The sequence below is a fragment of the Notolepis coatsorum genome (genome assembly GCF_963971535.1).
Source record: "Notolepis coatsorum genome assembly, chromosome: 11".
Taxonomy (NCBI): Eukaryota; Metazoa; Chordata; class Actinopteri; order Aulopiformes; family Paralepididae; genus Notolepis; species Notolepis coatsorum.
Window position 1 is genome coordinate 63,086,488 of NC_140175.1, and position 23,472 is coordinate 63,109,959.

Here is a 23,472-nt window from a genome sequence, read left to right on the forward strand (position 1 = left end):
AACGTATCGTCTGTGTTGAAGAGTGTTGTGATCGACTGATGTCTGTTGACGCTCAGAGTAAACATGTAGCTGCAGCTAAAGTTTACATGTAGCTGCTAAACTAAACTCATGTGTTGTCAAGTTATTGTTATAACTTATAAGGAACCCAGTCCAGACTGCATCCCCTTAACAATTGTTTGTATTGAGCCGTATTGTATTGTACCCATTCTGCAATCTGTTAAATAACGTTTACATCCATTTTCATATCGGTAACGTTTAGGGATGCCCCCCGGACCCCGGTTTTAAACGGGAACCGGTACTATATTAGAAAATACCGGAGTATTTATAAGCTCTGACGTCCTCGGTACTGCTATCGATACTCTAGAGAAATTATTATTATTATTATTATTATTATTATTATTATTATTATTATTATTATTATTATTATTATTATTATTTAAAAGTTGCGAACGATCCTCTCTCTGTCTCTGCACGAGAAGCGAGCCGCAGCCAGCGAGTCAATTATTACACACACTCCTCGCGAGTCGCTCGCTAGTGCTACACATAGACATACGGGTACTACATACGGGTACTCCTTAATGAAAGTGCCCCGACGCCCCGTGCTATAGCGCGCTGCACACAGACAGCAGCTCTGCATGCACTGAGTCGTGATCATGGCGGATAGAGCGAAGCGTTCTAAAGTATGGATATACTTTACAAGGGTCAATGCCGACAATGCACGTTGCCACAAGTGCAACAAAACATTTGCCAGTAAGGGTGGCAATACGAGCAAATCAATTTATCAAAACATCTGTTGGCAAAACATGATATTAGTGTGCAGAAATGCGCTTATTCGACTGCCTTGCGCGCAGTGTTCCATCTGCATACTGCAGCCGTAACCCAAGATACGGAGTTGCCTAGGCTAATAACGAATTATTACAAATAGGCTAATAAACAAAACAATTGTTTAGCTACAAATACTACAATCTAAACTTTTTATAGATCGTCAAGCTGAGGCGTCAGCCACTATGTCCCAGCCCAGTGAGCCCAGGGCCACCACACATCCTCCCTCTACCTCCCTCCACCACCCAAAGTCCTTTCTCCCTAGCAGCTAGAGGAAGGATGACAGAGGATAGGGTGAACGAGTGTCACAGTTCTGTTAGCCTTTTGCCTTTGTTGTTTATTATAAAAAGTCTATAATTCAGAGTCAGACACATTTAAAACATTGTTGCTGCTGTTGCTGAAGAAATTATATTAATTTATTATATTTATTTATAAAGTTATATAAAAGAACATTGCTGCTGCTGTTGCTGAAGAAATTATATTTATTTATAATACTTATTTATAAAGTTGTATTTATAAATAATAAAGCAATGTTGATTCTGTTCTTAATTAATTGTCTTTTTTTCTTGCAAAAAAATAACCAAAAAGAACCGATAAGAGTATCGATAAAGTACCGAACCGTTAAGCAGTATCGATAAGAGTAGTAGTATCGATAAAATCCTAACGATACCCATCCCTAGTAACGTTACTTCTTCTTCTTCAGTTAATTAATGGCAGATCGCGACCCAACAGGAAGTTTAGTGAGCGTTCAGTCTTTTCTGATTGGTTGAAATGGCCTTCATGTCTGAACAACATCGCCGCCTACTGCTTTGGCATTGTATTACATTGTACTAAATGTATCGGTTGCTGGGTTCCAGCTCTGCCCGTGAGTACGCAGTTATACACGGTTGTCCACCTGTGTTCACCGTGTGGACGGAGTTTTATTTTTTCAAACTTCGGTCATATTAAATCCAAACTCTCGTGTGGACAGGGCCTCAGATGGGAGGGAGGAACTTCAAGGATAACTGACGACCAACCATGTTGATCATAAGTGTTTGTAATTGATCTCAGTTTGTCTGCCTGGTGTCTACCTTTCAATCATGACAGTGATTGATGGGAATGTGATTGTGTGAGCATGATACAGCTCACTGACTCACTGAATGGAATTTTACAGCATCATAAAGTCATTCAATCACGTATTTGTATTTTTAACAGTTAAAGGAACGCAACATCCCAAAACAACATCATCTACTGTAGTAGATTAGGCTGAGTCCGCTGAGTATGTGTTACTCAGAGGAAGCCTGGGGAGGCATCTCTCCTGGTTCTTGCTGTTGTTATGCAACATTCAAGAACTTGTTGAAAACACCTTGTTCTTTTGCAATTCAGGAATGCAGGATATTTATTGATCTATACTATGTCCCCCCTTCCTCCCATGGCATCCCATATAATATATCAATATATAATATGTCAGCATCCAGGGTGGTGCATGCTCTGGCAACAGCAGGCCCTTTTCCTCATAAATACAAAATACTTACCAGCCTTGTGAAGAGATCCCCTTGTGGACTGTGGAATAACTGTATCTCCCCCTCCCCCACAACCTACTGTCCTCCCAATATACTAGTTTCTGTCTACCCTTCTACCACCCACCCACCACCTATTGTCCCACTAACTCACCCCACCCCCCTTCCTTACCTCATCCCCCTCACCTGAAACCCACATTCCCCCTTCCTCCTTCTCCTAAATACAGATCAGTACTTCTAACCTTAGAAGTGTGATAAACAATTACAATTTAAGGGGAACATTTCATTTTAAAAGATACAGTTTTCGAACGGCCATGAAAAGTCTTTGTATCTCAATTTGGGGAGTAAAATTGGGGGAATTATTCAGGCCAGGAAATATAGTGCGAAATATAGCCCCAGTCAGGCCACTTTTTAAGCAGGGGGACCCACCAGGATTTTTTTTTTTACAAATACTTAATTCCCTGCATGCTGGTGCAGGACTTTTAAAATGTTTACCCTTTAAATGCCATTGTTTGTGATGGCATCACAAATTATTGTTAAAAAAACACAAACATTTAAATATTTTCAATATATCAAATGCAAAGTGGATTTATCTGGGGGGATTATTACAGGCTAATAATTGTTATAATCATCATGTGTCAATGATTAGCAACAACACTGATTTTGATGGATTTTTTGGTTTTTGTAATGTCAGACTTAACAACAACTCTTATCAGAAAAGTAAGTATTTCAACATATAATTTTCTTATGGCGTTTTTGAAGAGGACAATTTAGTCCCCTAATGGTAAGAGTGTAACACTTTTCACAGTTTCACAGTTTTCAGACACAAGGGTTAAATTATTTGTTCTGAAGGCCCAGATTAACACTGAAAGTCTGCGTTTATTATTTTGTATAACTTATATATTGTTTATATATATAACTAACAGAGCGAGAGAGAAGACGTCTGGTGCAGTTGTACACAGACCGAGAGCAGTGTATCGTTATAGAGAGCCACATGGCTAATTAGATACCACTATAATATTGTCGAGCCATTATTGGCACAGTATAGTGACTTGTGTAAGCGAAGTAACGTGGAGAGACTTATAGTTAAACCCAGCGACGTTTGGATATAACTACTCATTGGAGACCGCCTGCGGGTTAGCTTCACGTACAAACGGAGCTAACTAGCTATCATCTATGCCAACAGGCTTTTGGATTAATAGCTATTAACCCTGCCATCGGGCGCTAGGAATACAAGGACCGGTTCCGTACGAGACCCCTTCTCCCAGCGACGACAGGATTATCCCACCAGTCTACAGTTTCTCTGGAGCAGGAGCTCTAGAGAGAACCAACCGTCTCCAGCCACCATCTTGCTTTTCCCTGTACCGCCTCGCGTCGTCTCACTCCATTCAGAGCTCCACCGGTCGAGTATCCGTAGTATAGGAACTATCGTTACCTCTGACTTTATTGCACTGACATTCTATTATTAAAGGAGAACCGTGATATATACTATGTATGTTTACTATTAACATTAAACTGATGCTTGTTCAACTTGTATCCCTGTCCCTGCGCAGTTAATGGAGTGTCCGTCATTTTGAGTAACTGTACTGTCTGGCTAAATTAATATTCTTTAGTAGTGGTTTAATCTAACATATCTCAATACAGTCAGGGTTGTGTAGCCCCTTAGCTACAATTGGTCCTTCGAGCCGGATGGTATCAGTAATAATAATAATATTAGTGATAATATGGCCAGCGGCGGACACTCTCCAATCGGCTCTCCCCCATTAGAGCACCCTAGGCGCCAGCGTCAGCCCCCTCCCCACTTGGAGGGCTATGCTGTAGAGTTACCCCCTAGCTTATCTACGAGTACGTTAAGCAAGGATAACATTGGTAGCTCAAGTATGCCCAACCTTATCGACCTGTCAACCCCAGAAGTAGAGACCCAAGCTAGTTTAAGTGAAACTGACTTAGCTTACGGGGGGGGGACAAGCGGGGCACGACTTGACTATACCCATAGAACGCCGCGCCCCCGAGATGGACCTCGGAGCGCAAGAAGGTAAAGAATGCGCCCCCGAGATGGACCTCGGAGCGCACCAGAGTAAAGAGCACCGCGCCCCAGAGATGGACCTCGGAGCGCGGGAGAAGACAAAGTACAGCGCCTCCGAGATGGACCTCGGAGCGCGTGAGGAGACCAGGTCACCGCCAAGCCCTGCCAACTCCAAATCACCATCATCAGCGTCATCCCCAAGCGAGGCCGACCAGAGGCTAGCGCAAGTCCTGATCGCCACCATAACCGCTTAGGCGGAAAGGGATCGCCTCCAGGGTGAGCGTGACCGCCTCCAGGCGCAACAAGAGAGTGAGCGTGATCGCCACCAGAGTGAGCGTGACCGCCTCCAGGGTGAGCGTGACCGCCTCCAGGCGCAACGAGAGAGTGAGCGCGAACATCTCAGACTGGAAGAGAGTCGCCTCCAGGCTGACGCCACGATAACCGCTTCGGCGGAAAGGGATCGCCTCCAGGCGCAACGAGAGAGTGAGTGCGAACATCTCAGACTGGAAGAGAGGCGCCTCCAGGCTCAAGAAACCATGGAGCGAGACCGCGCCAATGCGCAGCGCGAGGCAGAACGAGACCGCCTACAAGCACAAATGATGGAGCAAGCGCTCCAGAGGGTGACTCCCCACTCTTCCACCCGGAGCTCCCGGAGATCATCACGACAAGGGTCGAGGGCACCCTCCCCTCCCCGACAAAGCTACATGGGACCCCGCCTACGGGAAGAACCTGCTTACGTTGCAGAGCAGCTAGCCGAGCGACTACAAAGCCTGACGGAGGACGAGGGAGGACAGAAAGCCCACCCGCACTACCCCATCTCAGACCAGGAGGCTCAGCGCAGCCCCGGCCTCAGTCCCGACACGCTGCGTTATGAACCCCCAACACGTCCCAGTGGGGAGTTCGAGCACCAGACGGCACCGAGGAATGGTGCCTGGGAACCCAGCCCCTGGTTCCCGCCCAGCACGAACCAACGACCCAACGTACAGGGAGACTCGCCACGGATGCCTCTCCCCCCACGTGCGTCAGTGTCGCAGCCATCCATGGCACACTACATTGGGACACCCACATTCCCAGACTTCACAAGAGAAGACCGAGCGCAGTATACCGAGCTGCGTATGTGCCTAGAGACAATTATGTCCGGAGTACAGGACGAGTCATACAAGTATGCCATTCTCCTTAAGCACCTCAAGGTAACTAGAGCACACAACATAGCGCTGGCATACTCCAATTCACAAACTCCCTATTCTGACGCCCTGGTTGCCCTCAACGCACGTTACGGACGTACGTGGGATTATGTCATTCAGGAGATACGTGAGATCGAACATCTCCCCCCGGCTAGAGACAACCGAGCCCTGGACGACTTATCCGTCAAGGTACAGTCCCTAGTAGGGATGCTCGGGTCCCAACGAGAGAAGGGGATGTATGAGTTGTACGCCAACTCCAACGTGGAGCGCATATTGGAGAAGCTCCCCCCATTCCGCCAAGAACGCTTTCGGCGGCAACGAAACTACCGTGACCCGAATGGCCCAGAACAGTCACTGCTGGATCTCGCTGACTTCCTAGCCAGGGAGGTTAGCAGCCTAAGAATTGACACCTTCGCATGGGGTGGCTCGAACATTAAAGAGGGACAGAGGAGGTTTAAAGACCAAAGCAGGCCCATCACAGAGATGCACCAGGCCGAGTCGGTGTCACGGCAGAAGAGTCACAACCCCCCCGCCAAGGAGAAATGGAAGATCGCATGTCAATACTGCGACAGCAAACACTGGCTGTCACAATGCGATGCATTCAAGAAACTGACCACCGCCGAAGTAAGTCAGTGGATTAAAGATAATCGCCGCTGCGCGCACGGCCACATGGCAGCAGAATGCCGCCTTAAGAAGAAGTGTGGCAAGTGTGACGGCGCTCACCTCGAAGCACTGCACGAGAGCAACAAGCGCCCACCAGAAGACCAAAGTAGGCCCATCACAGTGATGTACCAGGCCAAGTCGGTGTCACGACAGAAGAGTCACAACCCCCCCACCGAAGAGGAATGGAAGATCGCATGTTATTACTGCCACAGCGCACACTGGCTGTCACAGTGCGACGCATTCAATAAACTGACCACCGCCGAAGTAAATCAGTGGATTAAGGCTAACAAGCGTGACGCCGCTTACTTCGAAGCACTGCACGAGAGCAACAAGCGAAACTCAGCTCCACAAAGCAACTCGAGAACAGAAGTGCTCCACATCGACCCCGCGAATAATGGGAGCTCCAGAGTGCTCCTCAAGGTAGTACGAGTACTCCTCAGTCACGGGGACAAGGTACTCGACACCTATGCCGTCCTCGACGACGGGTCGGAGAAGACACTCCTCCTCGCCTCCGCCGCGACCCAGTTGGACCTGCGGGGCCCAGAGGAGACCATGACCCTCCGTACCATTCGTCAAGACTTAAAGACAATCAAAGGTGAAAACGTCTCGTTCACCATTGCAGCGATCGACCAGCCTGAGAAGTGGTACAGCATCAGCAAGGCGTTCACGAGCTACGACATAGGTTTGTCACGCTACGATTACCCCATCCCACAGCTGAGGGAAAAGTACGACCATCTACGCCAACTGCCCATACCGCTCATTAGCGGCGCTACACCGACCCTACTCATTGGCTCCGACCACGCGGACCTCATTGTCCCAACTGATGCGGTCCACATCGGACCCAGAGGATGCCCAGCCGCGGTTAAGACCCGACTGGGATGGACGCTCCATGGCCCCCTCTTCGGGCCTTCCAGCCGACCAACGTCCACACGCTGCCTTTACACCAAGGTGAGCGACACAGACAATACCCTCAGACAGCACGTTGAGAGTCTATAGACACTAGACTCGCTGCCATTCAAGAACGAACGCAAGATGGTTCGGTCTAAAGAGGACAAGTATGCCATAGCTCTACTCGAGCAGAAGACTACGAGGGTCGAGGTCGACGGAGTGCTAAGATACGCGACCCCACTCTTGAGGCGGGAAGGGATGCCCACTCTGCATGTGCCTAAGGGAGCGACGCACCACTACCTACAGAGCACTGAGCGGCGCCTCGCCAAGGATCCCCCCCAAGCAACGATCTATCGCACCGAGATCGAGAAGCTGGTAACGGCCGGCCACATAAAGAAAATCGATGACCACGAGGCAGAAGGGACGACAGAGTCCTGGTACGTGCCCCACCACAAGGTCACCCACAACGGAAGGAACCACATTGTGTTCAATTGCAGTTATCAGATTGGACAGCAGAATCTGAATAACCTACTACTGCCATGCCCGACACTCCCTCCTCGGCGTCCTGATACGCTTTCGTCAGGACAAAGTGGCCATCAGCGGCGACATCAAGGGGATGTTCCTACAAGTTCGACTGATGGAGGAAGACAAGCCTCTACTGAGGTTTCTGTGGAGGGAGAGGCCCGACGACGAACAACCCTCGATATACCAATGGGAGGTACTCCCCTTCGGCACCACCTGCAGCCCGTGCTGCGCCACGTACGAGACCCCTTCTCCCAGCGACGACAGGATTATCCCACCAGTCTACAGTTTCTCTGGAGCAGGAGCTCTAGAGAGAACCAACCGTCTCCAGCCACCATCTTGCTTTTCCCTGTACTGCCTCGCGTCGTCTCACTCCATTCAGAGCTCCACCGGTCGAGTATCCGTAGTATAGGAACTATCGTTACCTCTGACTTTGTTGCACTGACATTCTATTATTAAAGGAGAACCGTGATATATACTATGTATGTTTACTATTAACATTAAACTGATGCTTGTTCAACTTGTATCCCTGTCCCTGCGCAGTTAATGGAGTGTCCGCCATTTTGAGTAACTGTACTGTCTGGCTAAATTAATATTCTTTAGTAGTGGTTTAATCTAACATATCTCAATACAGTCAGGGTTGTGTAGCCCCTTAGCTACATTATTGATTGTCCAGTTTCTTGGCAGCTTTAACATTGGGCTTTTGACAGGGGACGATGCTGATGCATGGTAACGTTAGCTATGTTAGCTAGCTAGCATGTTTATTTTTATCACTGACTAACCTGGTGGTCCTGTGGTGCAAGAAAACATTTGGTGAATTTTGCCACATTTAGCGGCATCTTCTGCAAGGGCCTTTCTTTTTTTCTCTCCCCCTCTCTGCTCCTCTTTTTTTCACTGTTTAAACATTTAATTTCCAGTCATTTCCATCTGACTGTTCTGTGAAATACAAGCAGTAAGCAGTATGTATTTTTCTCTGTCCATCTTCAAACGTAGGTTATGCTTGACATTTTTTGTCTTTCGCTCTGTCTCTCCCTGTCATTTAGCAGAAGTGCCATCTGCCATTCCATTCGCTGTCTCCACTGTCAATCAATTGTATGGCCTGGTCCCGCCTCCACCAATCACATGCGGCTCCCTTTGTGTGTGTGTGAGACAGACAGTTTATCTCTCGAGATAAAGCTGGGAACGAGGTTAGACAGACGGACAGACGGACGGACAGACAGACAGACAGACAGACAGACAGACAGACAGACAGACAGACAGACAGACAGACAGACAGACAGACAGACAGACAGACAGACAGACAGACAGACAGACAGACAGACAGACAGACAGACAGACAGACAGACAGACAGACAGACAGACAGAGAGAGAGAGAGAGAGACAGAGAGAGAGAGAGAGAGAGAGAGAGAGAGAGAGAGAGAGAGAGAGAGAGAGAGAGAGAGAGAGAGAGAGAGAGAGAGAGGCCAACATGAATCTGAAGGAAATCCTAACATGCAAGGTGTCTAAATGATGTGTTTCTTAATGGGGAATTTAAATATGGGATAGACATTTTTGGCATAGGATAACTCTAACCTACATCATTTTATATTGCAAAATTGCCAAATGTACCCATCCCCTTTCGAAGATTTTAAAAGATATGGGAAATCATTTATAATGACAAAGCCATCAAATGTATTAACAAGTGAACTGTATATAACTGGATACAACTCCAAAGATCAACAATACTAACAATAATAAATTGTATTTGTAATGCACACAAAGATCTAAGTGCTAAATCTCGATCTCCTGACTTCTTGAACTTTGCCAGGTTCCAATGTCTTGCTTGGACTCATTCTTGGACAGCAAGGTCTCTTACTGTATGGCATCACAACATCCAGCACCTCCTTCCTCTGAGACTTGAGGCAGTCCAGCTGAAACAGGGTGTGCCTAGGCCCTTCCATCCAGTAGTGCTTGACCTTCATGTTGAACCAACATGGATAATACACTCCAATGATGAATTCCACAATGCATTGTAGATTATTCAGGTTCTTTCTTTTAAGTTGATGCTTTGACACTCAGAGCCTGAGGAGTCTGTTTGCCGTGGTGAGCCAGCGGCTGTGGTTTACCGGTCCAATCTCCAGCAGAGCCAGCCTTGCAGAAAGCACTCCATCCCTGATTGCACAGACCAGCTTATAGCCATAGTGTTGATCAGTTGAGAGATCTTAAATGATCTTCTCAGGCAGCCTGATCAGCGGAGGGCCAACAAAGATCCCGGTGAAGTTAGAATTGATCTCCATGTCTGTAACGGAATCAAGGAGCTGTCCTAATGGCCCAGATCATTTGTTGTCTGACAGAGTAGCCCCATCAACTTCAACAATGAGACGGCACAGTGGAAGTTCACCAGTGTGAAGGTTGCACACCAACCAGACCAGCTTTCTCCCCAGGTGCAACTTCCGCCTTCACTCCAGTGTTGACATTGGTTGAGTCTCCTCCAATGGCCCACAAGGTCTTATCAGAAGCTCTCTCTTTCAGCCAGGAAAACAGGACCTTAGCCATCTGCTCTGCCTCTTTAGTTGCTTTCTCTGGTGTAAAGTGGAACAGATAGTTGCTGCCAGGCTCACTAGCAACACTATAGTGTTCTTCCTTGATCTTTGCAGGAAAAGATTGGTCACTGCCCTCAGCTTCCATCATCACATTGGTCATGTCATTCCTCCTGTCAAAGAGGATACATGAGATCCCCCCTCCTCCCTGCACTTCTCCTCAAACTCTTCACCCAGCTCTTGCATCAACTCACTCGATTGATTTAAAAAAATAAAATAAAAAAATATGACCCGCCCTATCATCATAATACTACTGCTAACCGTTACTGTCACCATACCCTCAGGACCTTTCAAAGGTTCTTCGTCCAACTTCTCCATTACATCTTCCATCTCCATACCCTCTTCAATCTCCCCCCCATCTCATTTTCCATCTCCTCCATCTCATTTTCCATCTCCTCCCACAACATGGCCAAAGGTCTCTTATTCTCACATTATTGTTTTTCTCAGGTTGTTTTGTTGCTTTGTTACATTTGTAATCTTCTCTTTCAAAGTTTGTATTTCTCTTGAATGCCTTTTTCGCATTTTACTTTGTTTCTGTTCCTGTCTGAGAGACTCTGCGCTGTCTGGCATTGTTATCTAGAATATCCTGATCTTGCGGACTATCTGGGGGGGTGTCTGCCTCCAGCACCGCACCTTCACGGGACCTTTTCTGTCTACCGCACCTTCACAGGACCTTTTCTGTCTGCACCTTTTCTGGACCTCTCTCCAATATTTTCTCCGGTACCTCTGTGCCCTGTCTCCCATCTTGTCTATTTCTATTACTTTTTTGTCTTGAACCCTCTTTTTCCACCTTTGTCTTTCCTGCTCTTGCATGGCATGTTTGCGCTCTTCTTCACTGTATAGTTTTTCTCTTCTCTTTCCTTGGTACTCTCTATTTCTTCTCCTTCGCTCCTCAACTGACAATTTTTGTCTAGCCATGCTTTCCTATAATACAAAAGTCATGAAAATGTATTAGAATAAGACTATAAAATCAGGTGTCTATTTACTAAACATGATTGATTGACGTTAAATCTTAAAGCTGCAGTGCATAGTTTCTACAACTAGATATTGCAAACATCTTCACACTGGCTTGTGCAGACAAAATCCATGTTCAGTGGAAGCAGTGGGAGAAAATTCAAGGAGACAGTCATTCCAATATTCCTAGGGTATATTACAACTGATAAGATTGTGACACTGACTAGCAAATTATTCTGTTGATCACTCCATACCATAATGTATTACACTATGGATGGAAAGAGTCAGAGAAAGGATGATGCAGCAATCTAGACACGCATGAACCAGTCCTATATTAAGAATTATTATAAAGATATTAAGATGAAATATCCACAGTTTACCACCGTGCACCTTTGCTCTGATGATCTAAGTAAACAGTATAATAACAAGAATAACTGTTTTCTTCTGTCTTGTATCCCTTCTGGGATATGAAAGGGCAACAAGGAACTCCTTCCCCGCTCTATAAGAGGCAAGAGTGTAGATGTTTGGACACGCTGCACCATTATGATTTTACATCAATCAATCAACGTAGACAAGTGATATATTTATATTTATTTATTAACACATGTGCTGGGAAAGTAAGACAATTATTCAATAAGCAGACCACAGCCTGCCCATGCTCTAAAAGTCAGAAGTGTATTGTAATGCATGCTATTATATGCACATTTCTGTGCAGATAAAACTCTGAAATAACATTTAAATCCTTTACCATGTTCAAAAATAGTATAATAATAGCATATTGTAGGTTATTGATGGATTTGTCAACTCCGTCAGCTTCAGGGATGGGTATCGTTAGGATTTTATCGATACTACTACTCCTATCGATACTGCTTAACGGTTCGGTACTTTATCGATACTCTTTTTTTTTTATCCACTTTTTCTCCCATTTTTCTATATTTTCTCCCATCCCAATTTCGTATCATCCAATTCAACCCTCCCCTGTCACGAACGCTGTTTCTTGCCTCCCACAAGCCGGCTGCAATGTGGACTAAGTCATACATAGCACAAGTCCCCTCCGGTACTTGAGGTAACAGCAGTCGCATCTTTTCACCTGCGCAGCTCGATCTCTCAGTGTCGAGGAGTAACGCGTGGGAGGCTCACGCTGCCCCCGACACTTCCTGATTCTACTGCGCAGGCGCACCAACCGACTTGTAGGAGTCGCTTGTTCACAACGTTCGATCCCCACCCTTCAGTTTTCCCTCCCCGTAATACGGCCAATGTGTATTACTGCGGACGACCAGCTAAACTGAAAACAATGTGGAGAGCTGGATTCGAACACGCGAATCCTAGCGTCTCCACACTGGTGGCGAGTGCCTTGCCCACTACACCACCTAGCCGCCCAACTTTATCGATACTCTTATCGGTTCTTTTTGATAATTTTTTTTTTTGATTTTTATATTTGCAGTTGAGAGCATTGGTCATCTCCCTACAGTAAAGATTAGAAATGATTGAATTATTGTAAATGTGTGTGGAGTGGTGGGAATAGCTTCTTCAATAATAACTTATAACAACAACAGACAAGTTAGACAACTATGTATACAAAAAAAACGATATACACTGAATGATTAGTTGTTACCTAAAGTCCTTGGACTCCACTGTAGAGAACGGGTGCAGGCCTTTGACAACAAACTTTGTCACAGCCCTGTGACACTCGTTCACCCTATCCTCTGTCATCTTTCCTCTAGCTGCTAGGGAGAAAGGACTTTGGGTGGTGGAGGTAGAGCCTAGGGAGGATGTGTGGTGGGCTCACTGGCCTGGGACACATTGGTGGCTGACCTCAGCTTGACGATCTATAAAAAGTTTTTAGATTGTAGTATTTGTAGCTAAACAATTATTTTGTTTATTAGCCTATTTGTAATAATTCGTTATTAGCCTAGGAAACTCCGTATCTTGGCTTACCGGCTGCAGTGGACGTGGATGCAGATGGACCACTGCGCGCAAGGCAGTCGAATACGGCGCATTTCTGCACACTAATATAGTGTTTTGCAAACAAATGTTTTGATAGATTGCTCGTATTGCCACCCTTACTGGCAAATGTTTTGTTGCACTTGTGAACGCTTCGCTCTATCCGCCATCACGACTCAGTCCATGCAGAGCTGTCTGCGTCTGTGTGCAGCGCGCGTCGGCACGGAGACAGCGCTGAGATGCTTCCAGCTGCAGCACATCAGGTGTGCGGGGCTTGTATGTGCGGGGCTTGTAAGCGCTGCTGTCTGACGTGCTGCAGCTGCATACTATTGACAGCGCTTTCATTAAGGAGTACCCGTATGTATGTGTAGCGCGACTCGCGAGGAGTGTGTGTAATGACTCGCTGCTTCTCGTGCAGAGACAGAGAGAGGAGAGATCGTTCGCAACTTTTAAATAATAATAATAATAATAATAATAATAATAATAATAATAATAATAATAATAATTTCTCTAGAGTATCGATAGCAGTACCGAGGACGTCGGAGCTTATAAATACTCCGGTATTTTCTAATATAGTACCGGTTCCCGTTTAAAACCGGGGTCCGGGGGGCATCCCTAGTCAGCTTACACGTCAACTCCATCACACAAAATCTAATGGAGTTGACGTCTGACGGAGTTGACAAAAGGGCACACAGCCTGTATTGTGCACTGCAGCTAGCTAGTTTTTTGGCAGTTGCTAACTCTCTTAACCCTTTTCTCGCCAATGACGTGTTATGACGTCATTCTCCGCCATGCGTAATCTGCCAATGACGTCGTACAGCGTCTTTGAGATCAATATTTCAAATTTCTGTCATGGCAATCATATTTCACCCACGGAGACTTGACAGGTGCTGTAGATCTCCTCTCAACTCTCCAACAGTTCAAGACCGCCACCTGGTGGCCGATCGGCGAGTTGCCAAAACCGGAAGTGAGCGGCCGGAAGTGGTGCTCACCCATATTTCGTCCGGCCACTCCATCTCGACACACTGGACATGGATCCGTTGCCATAACTCGATAAACAACATGATTGGACGTATATTAGTATTATACAACCTGGAACTGGACCAACTAGATTGACATCCCATAATAACGATATTTTTGCTCCAGTAGCATCCCCCATCGCTACGAGGAAGCTGCGGTGAGTTTCAGCGTGTTTGATAATTATTATCCATACAAACTGCTCTGATCTATATATCACCCATACTACATAAATGATTTAACGTTGGCCACGGACTTATAAACCCCCCCCCCACTCCGGGCACCAGCAGATGATAAGTCATAACGTCTAGGACCACGTACAGTTGAAATTCTTAATCTGGCGTCAATCGGTATCAAACTACATTTGATGATCTAATATATGTATTTATGGCTATAACTCACGTTCTATGGAATGCTGCAGAAAACGATAAAAACATATTTATACTTTAGACCGTATTTTAGTATGAATGTGTGAATGAAAAAGTAGAACGTTGCTACATCCTAAACGATAGATACTTGATGTTGAATGGGCCATAGTAATGTCAATTTAGCAATACAATTTAAAAAGTTATAGCCCTGCAAAGAAGGGGAACATCTCCATAGACTTACAGTACTGGCAGAGAAGGGATTAAAATGAGAATAATCTCCGGCAGATAATCTCACTGAAACACTTGAATTCAATCCACTATTGTTTTTTAAAAGTATAATAACGGAGAGACAGTGTTGACATGTTCCAGCTGTGACCATCGGAATATTGACATTGTTTGTCTAAAATATCAAAAAGTGTAAAATGTACCAGACCATGTGTGGTAGTGTTGCATTCACCACATTCAGGGGAAGGAAAAGGGGTCCGCAGGGATAGAGCTGGTCATGCTATTGCCTGATTTAACTAGGTTTATGATAAGGTCTGACAGAGTTGACATAAACTGAGGACACAACTTTGATAGGTAGATTTATATGGAAAATATTATTTGAGTTTCATGGCATTGTTGTATACATTGATATGTATGTTTTCACAAGTGGAGAGGTCTTTCAAGCTTTTTTGGGCTGGTCAATAATGTGACCCCTTGCTGAGGACAAGATAATTAACATGGGAGCTTCTAACCACAGATTATACATTTAAACAAATATCCCCCAAAAAAATAATATGTGCTAAAACATTAACAAACATCAGTATACACAATACCTTTAGATGTAACTTTGTGAGCATGTCAATCATTATGCATTTCTTTATTTTTGATATAAATTAGACCTTTCTATGTAGGATACGTTTTGTCCCAACTCTCAAGAATCAGTGAGTTGTATATAATATATGTATATAATATGTATATAATATATACAACTCACTGATTCTTGAGAGTTGGGACAAAACTCTCAAAATATTAAAAATATTATTGTGACGAGCTTGGTGGTGTTCAGACTCGTCACGGTTAAAAAAACAAATTCAAATGTCCACACAAGTGCAATATCAATCAATAAGAATATATATTGATTCCTATATTATTATATATATATATTGATATACAAATTCCTAAGCAAGGAACCCAGAACGTTACAGTAATACAGTCCGATCAAAAAACAGAAAACAGGCTCTCGTACAAAAAAAAGGATTGTTCAATACTCAGAGTAGTCGTTCGGTCCAGGGTCAGTACACAAGGGGGTTTCTCAGCCAGTCTAGAGTCCAGTACACAATGGACACCTTCTCGCCATCACCTCTCCTCTCACTACCTCTCACCTCACAAAATTCGGAATATAACAATCTCTCTCTCAATGCAACAACTCCAACCTACTCATCTCTCACTAACCTAGTGTATTTGTAGTGTGTGTGTGTGTCTGGGGTGTGTGCGTGTGAGATATGGGTGAACTAATGATGCACAGGTGTGTTCTATCAGTACTAATCAGCTACCTAATTGTTTCCACTCCTTCCATGGCAGAAATATCTCCTGTCCTTCACATATCCATGAGAGGGGGGTGATATCTGCCACAATGTATATACAATGGCTAGAAAAACTATACAGGGTAACCTACAGTTTTGGCAAATATTAATAAGGTATTATTAAAAAAAAATTGTTAACTAAGTCAATTTTTTTCACTATAAGTCTGACAGTAAAACGAGCAGTTAGTAAAGTATGAATTAGTATAGTTAATATAGTATGATCTGATGATGAGTAAAAAGGGGTGGGATTAAATAAGTATGCTTCTTCCCACTCCTTTTCAAATATGTAAATGACCAACAAAAAGAAAATTTAGTTTGACTTTTGTGTTATAAAAAAATATATATACATTTATTATTTGAACGGCTTAAGGCTATATCTGCACTTGATGTTTGTATATTTGAAATAAACGTAAATCAAATCAAATCAAATAAATACGGCCCTGGTTAGAGAAGTAAGCTTGTTGTGACCATAAGACTGCCTGTTTTGGGTAAATTTAAAGGGGACATGTCTTGCTATTCCTTTCACTATTTGGGCAACTCATTTACATTTACATTTAGTCATTTAGCTGACGCTTTCATCCAAAGCGACTTACAAGTTCTGTACGACAAGCCATCAGGAAGGGCACAACTCTATCAGCTGAGCAACAATGTTCATCAAAGTGTTGAGTGCTACAGTGTAGGTTAGTTTATTAGGACAAGTGCATGACAGTACGGTTAGTTAGGGTTAGATTTTTTTTTTTTTTCAGATAATGGTTGAAGAAGTGCGTCTTTAGTCGATGGCGAAAGATTGGACGTGTTTCGGCTGTCCTAACTGGGGTGGGTAGTTCATTCCACCATTGTGGGGCAAGGACTGAGAATAGGCGACTTCTCTTTGATGACCCTCCCGGAGCTTGGATAGGAGTAGGTCTGAGGCGGCCAGAAGATGCAGAGCGTAGAGCCATATGAAATCCGCGTTCACGGAATCGCGGACGGAATCGCGGAATTGACCAATAAAAATGGAATCAACTGCAAAACGTGGAATATTGCAGAATTTGGCCTAATCTGGACTGAAATTCCGTTTTTGGGTGGAACGCTTGGTGCACACGCGACCGGGGAGGCGGACGCTAGAGCGGGTTACACACAACACAGGCAGTCTCCCAAGCGTCTCGCTGCTTCGGTGTTTACATCGTCAAGAAGCTAATAAATTCCCCAATAAGCCCTCAATTCAGAGCAGAGCAGTATCCTAATGACTTTTATGCCTCCGGCGATAAGGTGTTTTGCTAATTCTGTCAACGTTCCGTGGACTGGAGCCACAAAAACACTTGCGACACTATTGTGATTAAATAGCTATAGGACATGATCGCTTCTTGCTAAATCTAGTGCACCCATCCATTTGTTTAATGCAAACGAGTCATTATACACTGCCCTTTATAATCGAAATAAACTTAAATAGCTATGAAACGTTTTACAGTACATAGGACTATAGATGGAAATGATAGCTTCTTGCTAAATCTGGTGCAATCCATTTGTTTAATGCAAACGATTGTCATACACTGTCCTTTATAAACGAAATAAACTAAACTAAAGGTGCCTAAATTATGCATTACTATATTTCATCACAATAAAATAGATATAGCTAGGCTACTGACATTGTGATAATGTCAGTAGTAGCTAGCTGTATCTATTGTTTACACTTGAAATGTGTATTTTTATTTTGTCACAATATTATTTGAAAAGTATTGTGTAAAATGTAACTGTATTTCTGAGTTGCAGCACTTAAAAACATTAAATGGACTGTTATATATTCAATTGTAGACATTTATTCATTCCCACTTATTAGACACTATTTCTGATGGTAAAATGAGCATAAAAAGCAAAATACAGAATTCTGAAATATTAAAACGGAAAAAACGGAATTTGGGAAAAAATAAAATGGAATTTGGAAAATAATAAAACGGATTTCATATGGCTCTAGCAGAGCGTAGGGGTCTTGAGGGTGTGTAGTTAGAGACCATTGACCGGAGGTAGGCGGGAGCGGTTCCCTTTGCCGTACGGTATGCTAGGTCGAGGGCCTTGAAGCGGATTCGTGCAGCAATGGGGAGCCAGTGCAGGTCCCTAAGAAGTGGGGTGACATGGGCCGACTTCGGTAGGTTTGAAATCAGGCGGGCCGCTGCGTTCTGAATGAGTTGAAGAGGCTTAGTGGCAGTGGCCGGGAGGCCAGCGAGCAGTGCGTTGCAGTAGTCGAGGCGAGAGATGACTGTTGATTGGACAAGGAGTTGGGTGGCTTCTTTTGTCAGGAAGGGGCGGATCCTTCTGACGTTGCTCAGGAGGAATCGGCAGGTTCTGGTTGTCGCTGCGATGTGAGCAGATTTGGCCGGCAGGTGGAGCAATTCTGTTTTGCTTAGGTTCAGTTTGAGGTGGTTGGTCGTCATCCAGGCGGAGATGTCGGACAGACAGGCCGAGATCCGCTCAGAGATGTGGATATCTGAGGGAGGGAAGGAGAGGAAGAGTTGAGTATCGTCGGCATAACAATGGTAGGAGAAGTCATGAGACGTGATAATGTTACCCAGTGATTTAGTGTAGAGGGAGAAGAGAAGGGGTCCTAAAACCGAGCCCTGGGGGACACCCGTCCGCAGGGGGCGGGTGGCCGACAGGGTCCCTCTCCATGACACTTGGTAGGAGCGGTCATTGAGGTATGATGACAGCCATGTCAGCGCAGAGCCAGCCACTCCCATTCCTGCGAGGGCCGCGAGGAGGATCTGGTGGTTGACTGTGTCGAAGGCTGCAGATAGATCTAGGAGAATCAGAACAGAGGAGAGGCCTTTCGCTTTCGCTAAGTGAAGTGCCTCTGTGACCGCAATGAGGTCTGTCTCTGTGGAGTGACCAGTCCTGAAGCCTGACTGATTAGGGTCTAGGAGGTCATTCTGTAAGAGATAAGCAGTAAGTTGGTTGGATACAGCACTGCAGACAGAGAGAGAGGGGGGGGGGGGCATAATCCCATGGGACAATACATTGGTAACTTGTTTCAAATGACAAAATATACCCCTGTGAATATTATTGCACGGATCGGAATACGGGCGCACGCGTGGGAGTCAAAAGATATTTTGACAGTGATATGCGAGTGGAGAACCTCCATTCCCCCATTGCTAGGAAACAATGCTAAACACTGGAAAAGGCCATTTATAAGACACAGGACCTTTAACTCCAGTTCCACTTCACTACCCTGCGTCGATGGAGCTGCTCAGTAGCCAACAGTAGAAGAAGAAGAGGTTTACAGGCACAGCCACCCACCCAGACCACTGCTGTGAAGAAGAATCTGTCGGGTTAATGATAGTTTGTTGATTGGCTAAAGCTAACAGGGAGAACACAGTTAAAGGTCTCTGTTATGTTTGGCTAAAATGTAACTTTTTGGCTTAACTAAAGCTAACGTGTGTGTGTGTGTGCGTGTGCGTGTGCGTGCGTGTGTGTGTATGTATTTGCCTCTACAGGGAGTATTGTAGCCATCATAGGTGTATTCATCATCATTGTGATCGGGATGTTTGGAGGACTTTACTACTTTAAGATCAGGTGAGTTCAGACCTGCAATCTCACATCTGATATTAATTAAAGATAACAATGAAGGATACCCAAAAAAAACATTTTCATTTAGTATTTAATGCATTCTGCTTCTATTACTCCTTTCACCTCTCTCTTTCCCTCTCTTTCTCACTGCCCCCCTTTTCTCTTTATTTCCCTTTGTCTCTCTCTTACCTTCCCTCTCTCTCTCTCTCCATTCCAGGCGGTCATCCTACGGTCGCCTGTTGGACGACACTGACGGTTCGTTCCCCAACCCCATGTATGACCCTTGGCCCAGGAACCCTGCCCCCTGAGCCTGGACATCTTTAGAGAGCTGCAATCCTGAGACCCTGAGAGAGAGACTTATATAATAATAATAATAATAATAATAATAATAATAATAATAATAATAATAATAATAATAATAATAATAATAATAATAATAATAATAATAATAATGCATTTTATTTATAAGGCACCTTTCAAGACACTCAAGGTCGCCGTACAACAATTTAAAAACAGTTCATTAACAATCACAATCCATTTTAAAAATAAAATCAGACATACGCCTGTCTAAACAGGTGGGTTTTGAGGTGGGTTTTAAATGGGATGATGGAGTCAATGTTCCTGATGTCGGGGGGGAGGGAGTTCCAGAGGCGGGGGGCAGAGCAGCTGAAGACCCTTGACCCCATGGTGGACAGACGGGCTGGGGGGACGGTCAGGTAGATGGAGGAGGCAGACCTGAGGGATCGGATGGGAATGTTGATGTGGAGGAGGTCGGACAGGTATGGAGGGGCGAGGTTGTGGATGGCCTTGAATGTATGGAGGAGAATCTTGTAATCAATGCAGTGTTTAATGGGAAGCCAGTGTAGTTGGCGTAGGACGGGGGTGATGTGACTGATGACAGGGGTTCTGGTTATTATACGGGCAGCAGCGTTCTGGACCAGTTGGAGTTTGTGGGGGAGACCAAAGAGAAGGGAGTTGCAGTAATCCAAGCGGGAAGTGACGAGGGAGTGGACCAGGATTGCGGCGCTGTTGGGAGTGAGTGAAGGGCGGAGGCGGTTGATGTTGTGAAGGTGGAAGTAGGCAGACCGGATGGTGTTGTTGATGTGGGAATGGAATGATAGGGTGCTGTTGAGGACGACACCCAGACTCTTGACCTGGGGGGAAGGGGAAACCAAGGAGTTGTCTATGGTGAGGGTGAAACTGGGGTGCTTGGTGAGTGTGGACTTGGAGCCAATGAGGACTACCTCTGTTTTATCACTGTTTAGTTTGAGGAAATTTGAAGTGAACCAGGATTTGATTTCGTGTAAACAGGCACAGATGGAAGAGGGAGGGAGGGTGGAAGTGGGTTTGGAGGAAACATCGAGCTGGGTGTCATCCGCGTAACAGTGGAAATTGATGTTGTATTTACGGAGAATCAGACCAAGTGGGAGGAGGTAGATGATGAAGACGATAGGGCCAAGGACAGAGCCCTGGGGAACACCGGAGGAGAGGGGGGATGGATGGGATGTGAATGATTTTAACTGAATAAACTAAGTACGACCAGAGAGATATGAGTGGAACCAGTTTAGGGATGTGTGGGAGATTCCAATGGAGGCTAGTCAGTTTAGGAGGGTGGAGTGAGATATGGTGTCAAATGCGGCGCTCAGATCGAGGAGGATGAGGATGGATAATAGTCCGGAGTCAGCTGCCATCAGGAGGTCATTAGTGATTTTGAGGAGAGCTGTTTCTGTGCTGTGACGGGGGCAAAAACCAGATTGGAACTGTTCATAGAGGTTATTGTTGGAGAGGTGAGCATGAATCTGAGAAGCCACTACTTTTTCCAGGATGTATGTAGTGTACAGTATATATTGTATCCTGAGACCTTGAGAGAGAGAAGGAGGGAGGGACATCTTTATATATATGTACAGTATATAATTTACATATATATATATGTACAGTGTATATTTTATATAAATGTACAGTGTATATTCTATATTCTATATTCTAAACACAGTAAATCTAATGCAACCTGGGCATGGTGGCTTAAAACCATCCTAGCACTATGATAATGTTAGATCTGTTTTGAGCTAGTTGACAGAGATGTCCATCATGCTTTCGGTGGGAGTATTAATGTGATTGTTTCATGTGGATGCAGCCACAGTGTGGCCTGTGACACTAGCTCAGAGAACAGGATAATTAGTATTTAATTTGCTCACGAATGTACATCCGGTGAGACAGTGCTACTTCCTATGATGCAATGTGTCTGCAGGTGGTTCGAACGTTTCCGCCACGATACTGAGTCATCCTCGTTTTAAGATTATTTATCAGGATATTACGAGAAAATTCTAACCTGATGAGTCATAATGTGAGAATATTGTAATTTCTGAAGCATCAACAAAAGGTGGGCACAATTGAAAGCTGATATGGCGTATGCATTTGTAATGTGTTCATTAGTAATGTGGTCATTCAGCTTCAGTGTGGTGTTTTGTTCAGTACTGTTTGTTTTAACATTGTAGATAATGTGTTCTATTTTCAATGGAAGTAAATAATAGCTATTGACAGAGGTGCCTATAAGGGATAGTTCTGACCCCTAATGCTGTTTCTTCCTTAACAATGATGATGTTCATCGGTAGAGTCCTTTCTCAGCACAATCCCTGCTGTTCCTCATACTAGCTCCTAGCTTGAACAGACAGGAGAGCAAATTGACTTTTCATTGGTTTGTGGCTAACTATCCAGAGCTAGTATGCGGAAGTAGCTTGGATTCTGCTGAGAAAGGATTCTCTGTGGATCAACATCATCATTGGTAAGTAAGAAATAAATCTGAACTGTGCCTTTAATTTAAAGAGGGTGAACAATGGAGAAATAAGGTTATTATAAATATGGTTGTTTTCCTTCTGTCTATATGGATTATCTACAATGGGGAGTTGATAATCTGTTCTAATGTGGGGAATTATCATTGTACAGCATGGTGGCGCAGTGGTCAGCACTGTTGCCTCACATCAAGAAGGTTGTGGGTTCTAATGTTTTTTTTTGCATGTTCTACCTGTGTTTGTGTGTGGGGATACTCCCTCACCACAAGGAAACTATAAAAGAAGGAGGGGTCATCATGTTTTGTTTGCAATTTGTTGCATTGTTAACTAGTTAACGTTTGATATATTGGTTGATGTATATTTCCTCAGGTAGCTTGTACATTTAGCTTCTCCATTCATCTCCCATAGGCTTCAATAGAACTGGCACCAAAGTCTGGCACCAGGCAGAGCATAGAATGCTGCTTCTTCTATAGTTTCCAAGTATACACTCCTGCAGGGGAATAATAAAGTATAACTTTCTCATACCTTGTTCACATCACCCCCTGGCAATCAATGACTGATTTTGTAAAGAACTATACTGAGGGAACGTTGCTACATCATAACCTGCTGCCATCTCATCTTTTAAGGGACATTTCCATGTTGTGATTTGATTTCAGACGCACAGATATGGATACTGTATTGAATTTCCTCCAATTAATAATATTTGATACAAAGGATGTGGAGGAAATTAACCCGATCAGTGAATGTAGATAGTCAAATGTAGACTTGGTAAACACAGGTTTATTATCAGGGTTGGAACAAGACTGGGGATTGTTTGAGGGGGGGGGGGGGGGGGGGGGGGTCATCATACAAGGACCACTTGTAAAATAAATCAAAGTCCAAAGATTCAGGTGGATTGTTGTGAGATAATTTCTTCCTTCGTTTAATTTGATTGTCTTGTTTGTGCAATAAACATTGTAATGTTATTTAAATCATTGCGATTAAGATGCCTTTACTGTCAACTTGTACAAGGCAATTGAAATTTGTCTTTTTGCATATCCCTCCTACTTACACACATTGTACACAGGGTCCAGAGAGGTTGTATTGAAGGGTCACTGGAGCAGTTAGGG

General features: G+C 44.4%; 1 protein-coding gene across 1 annotated transcript in view; it reads left to right on the forward strand.

The window, feature by feature from the left end:
* Positions 1 to 20,118, forward strand: part of parm1 (prostate androgen-regulated mucin-like protein 1) — a 32,317-nt gene extending 12,199 nt beyond the window's left edge. Inside the window, exons 3-4 of the mRNA XM_084324656.1 lie at positions 19,502 to 19,580; positions 19,792 to 20,118. Coding sequence (XP_084180782.1) covers positions 19,502 to 19,580; positions 19,792 to 19,882 — 170 coding nt within the window. The 3' untranslated portion in view covers positions 19,883 to 20,118. The remainder of the gene's footprint in view (positions 1 to 19,501; positions 19,581 to 19,791) is intronic.
* The last annotated feature ends 3,354 nt before the right edge of the window (positions 20,119 to 23,472 follow it).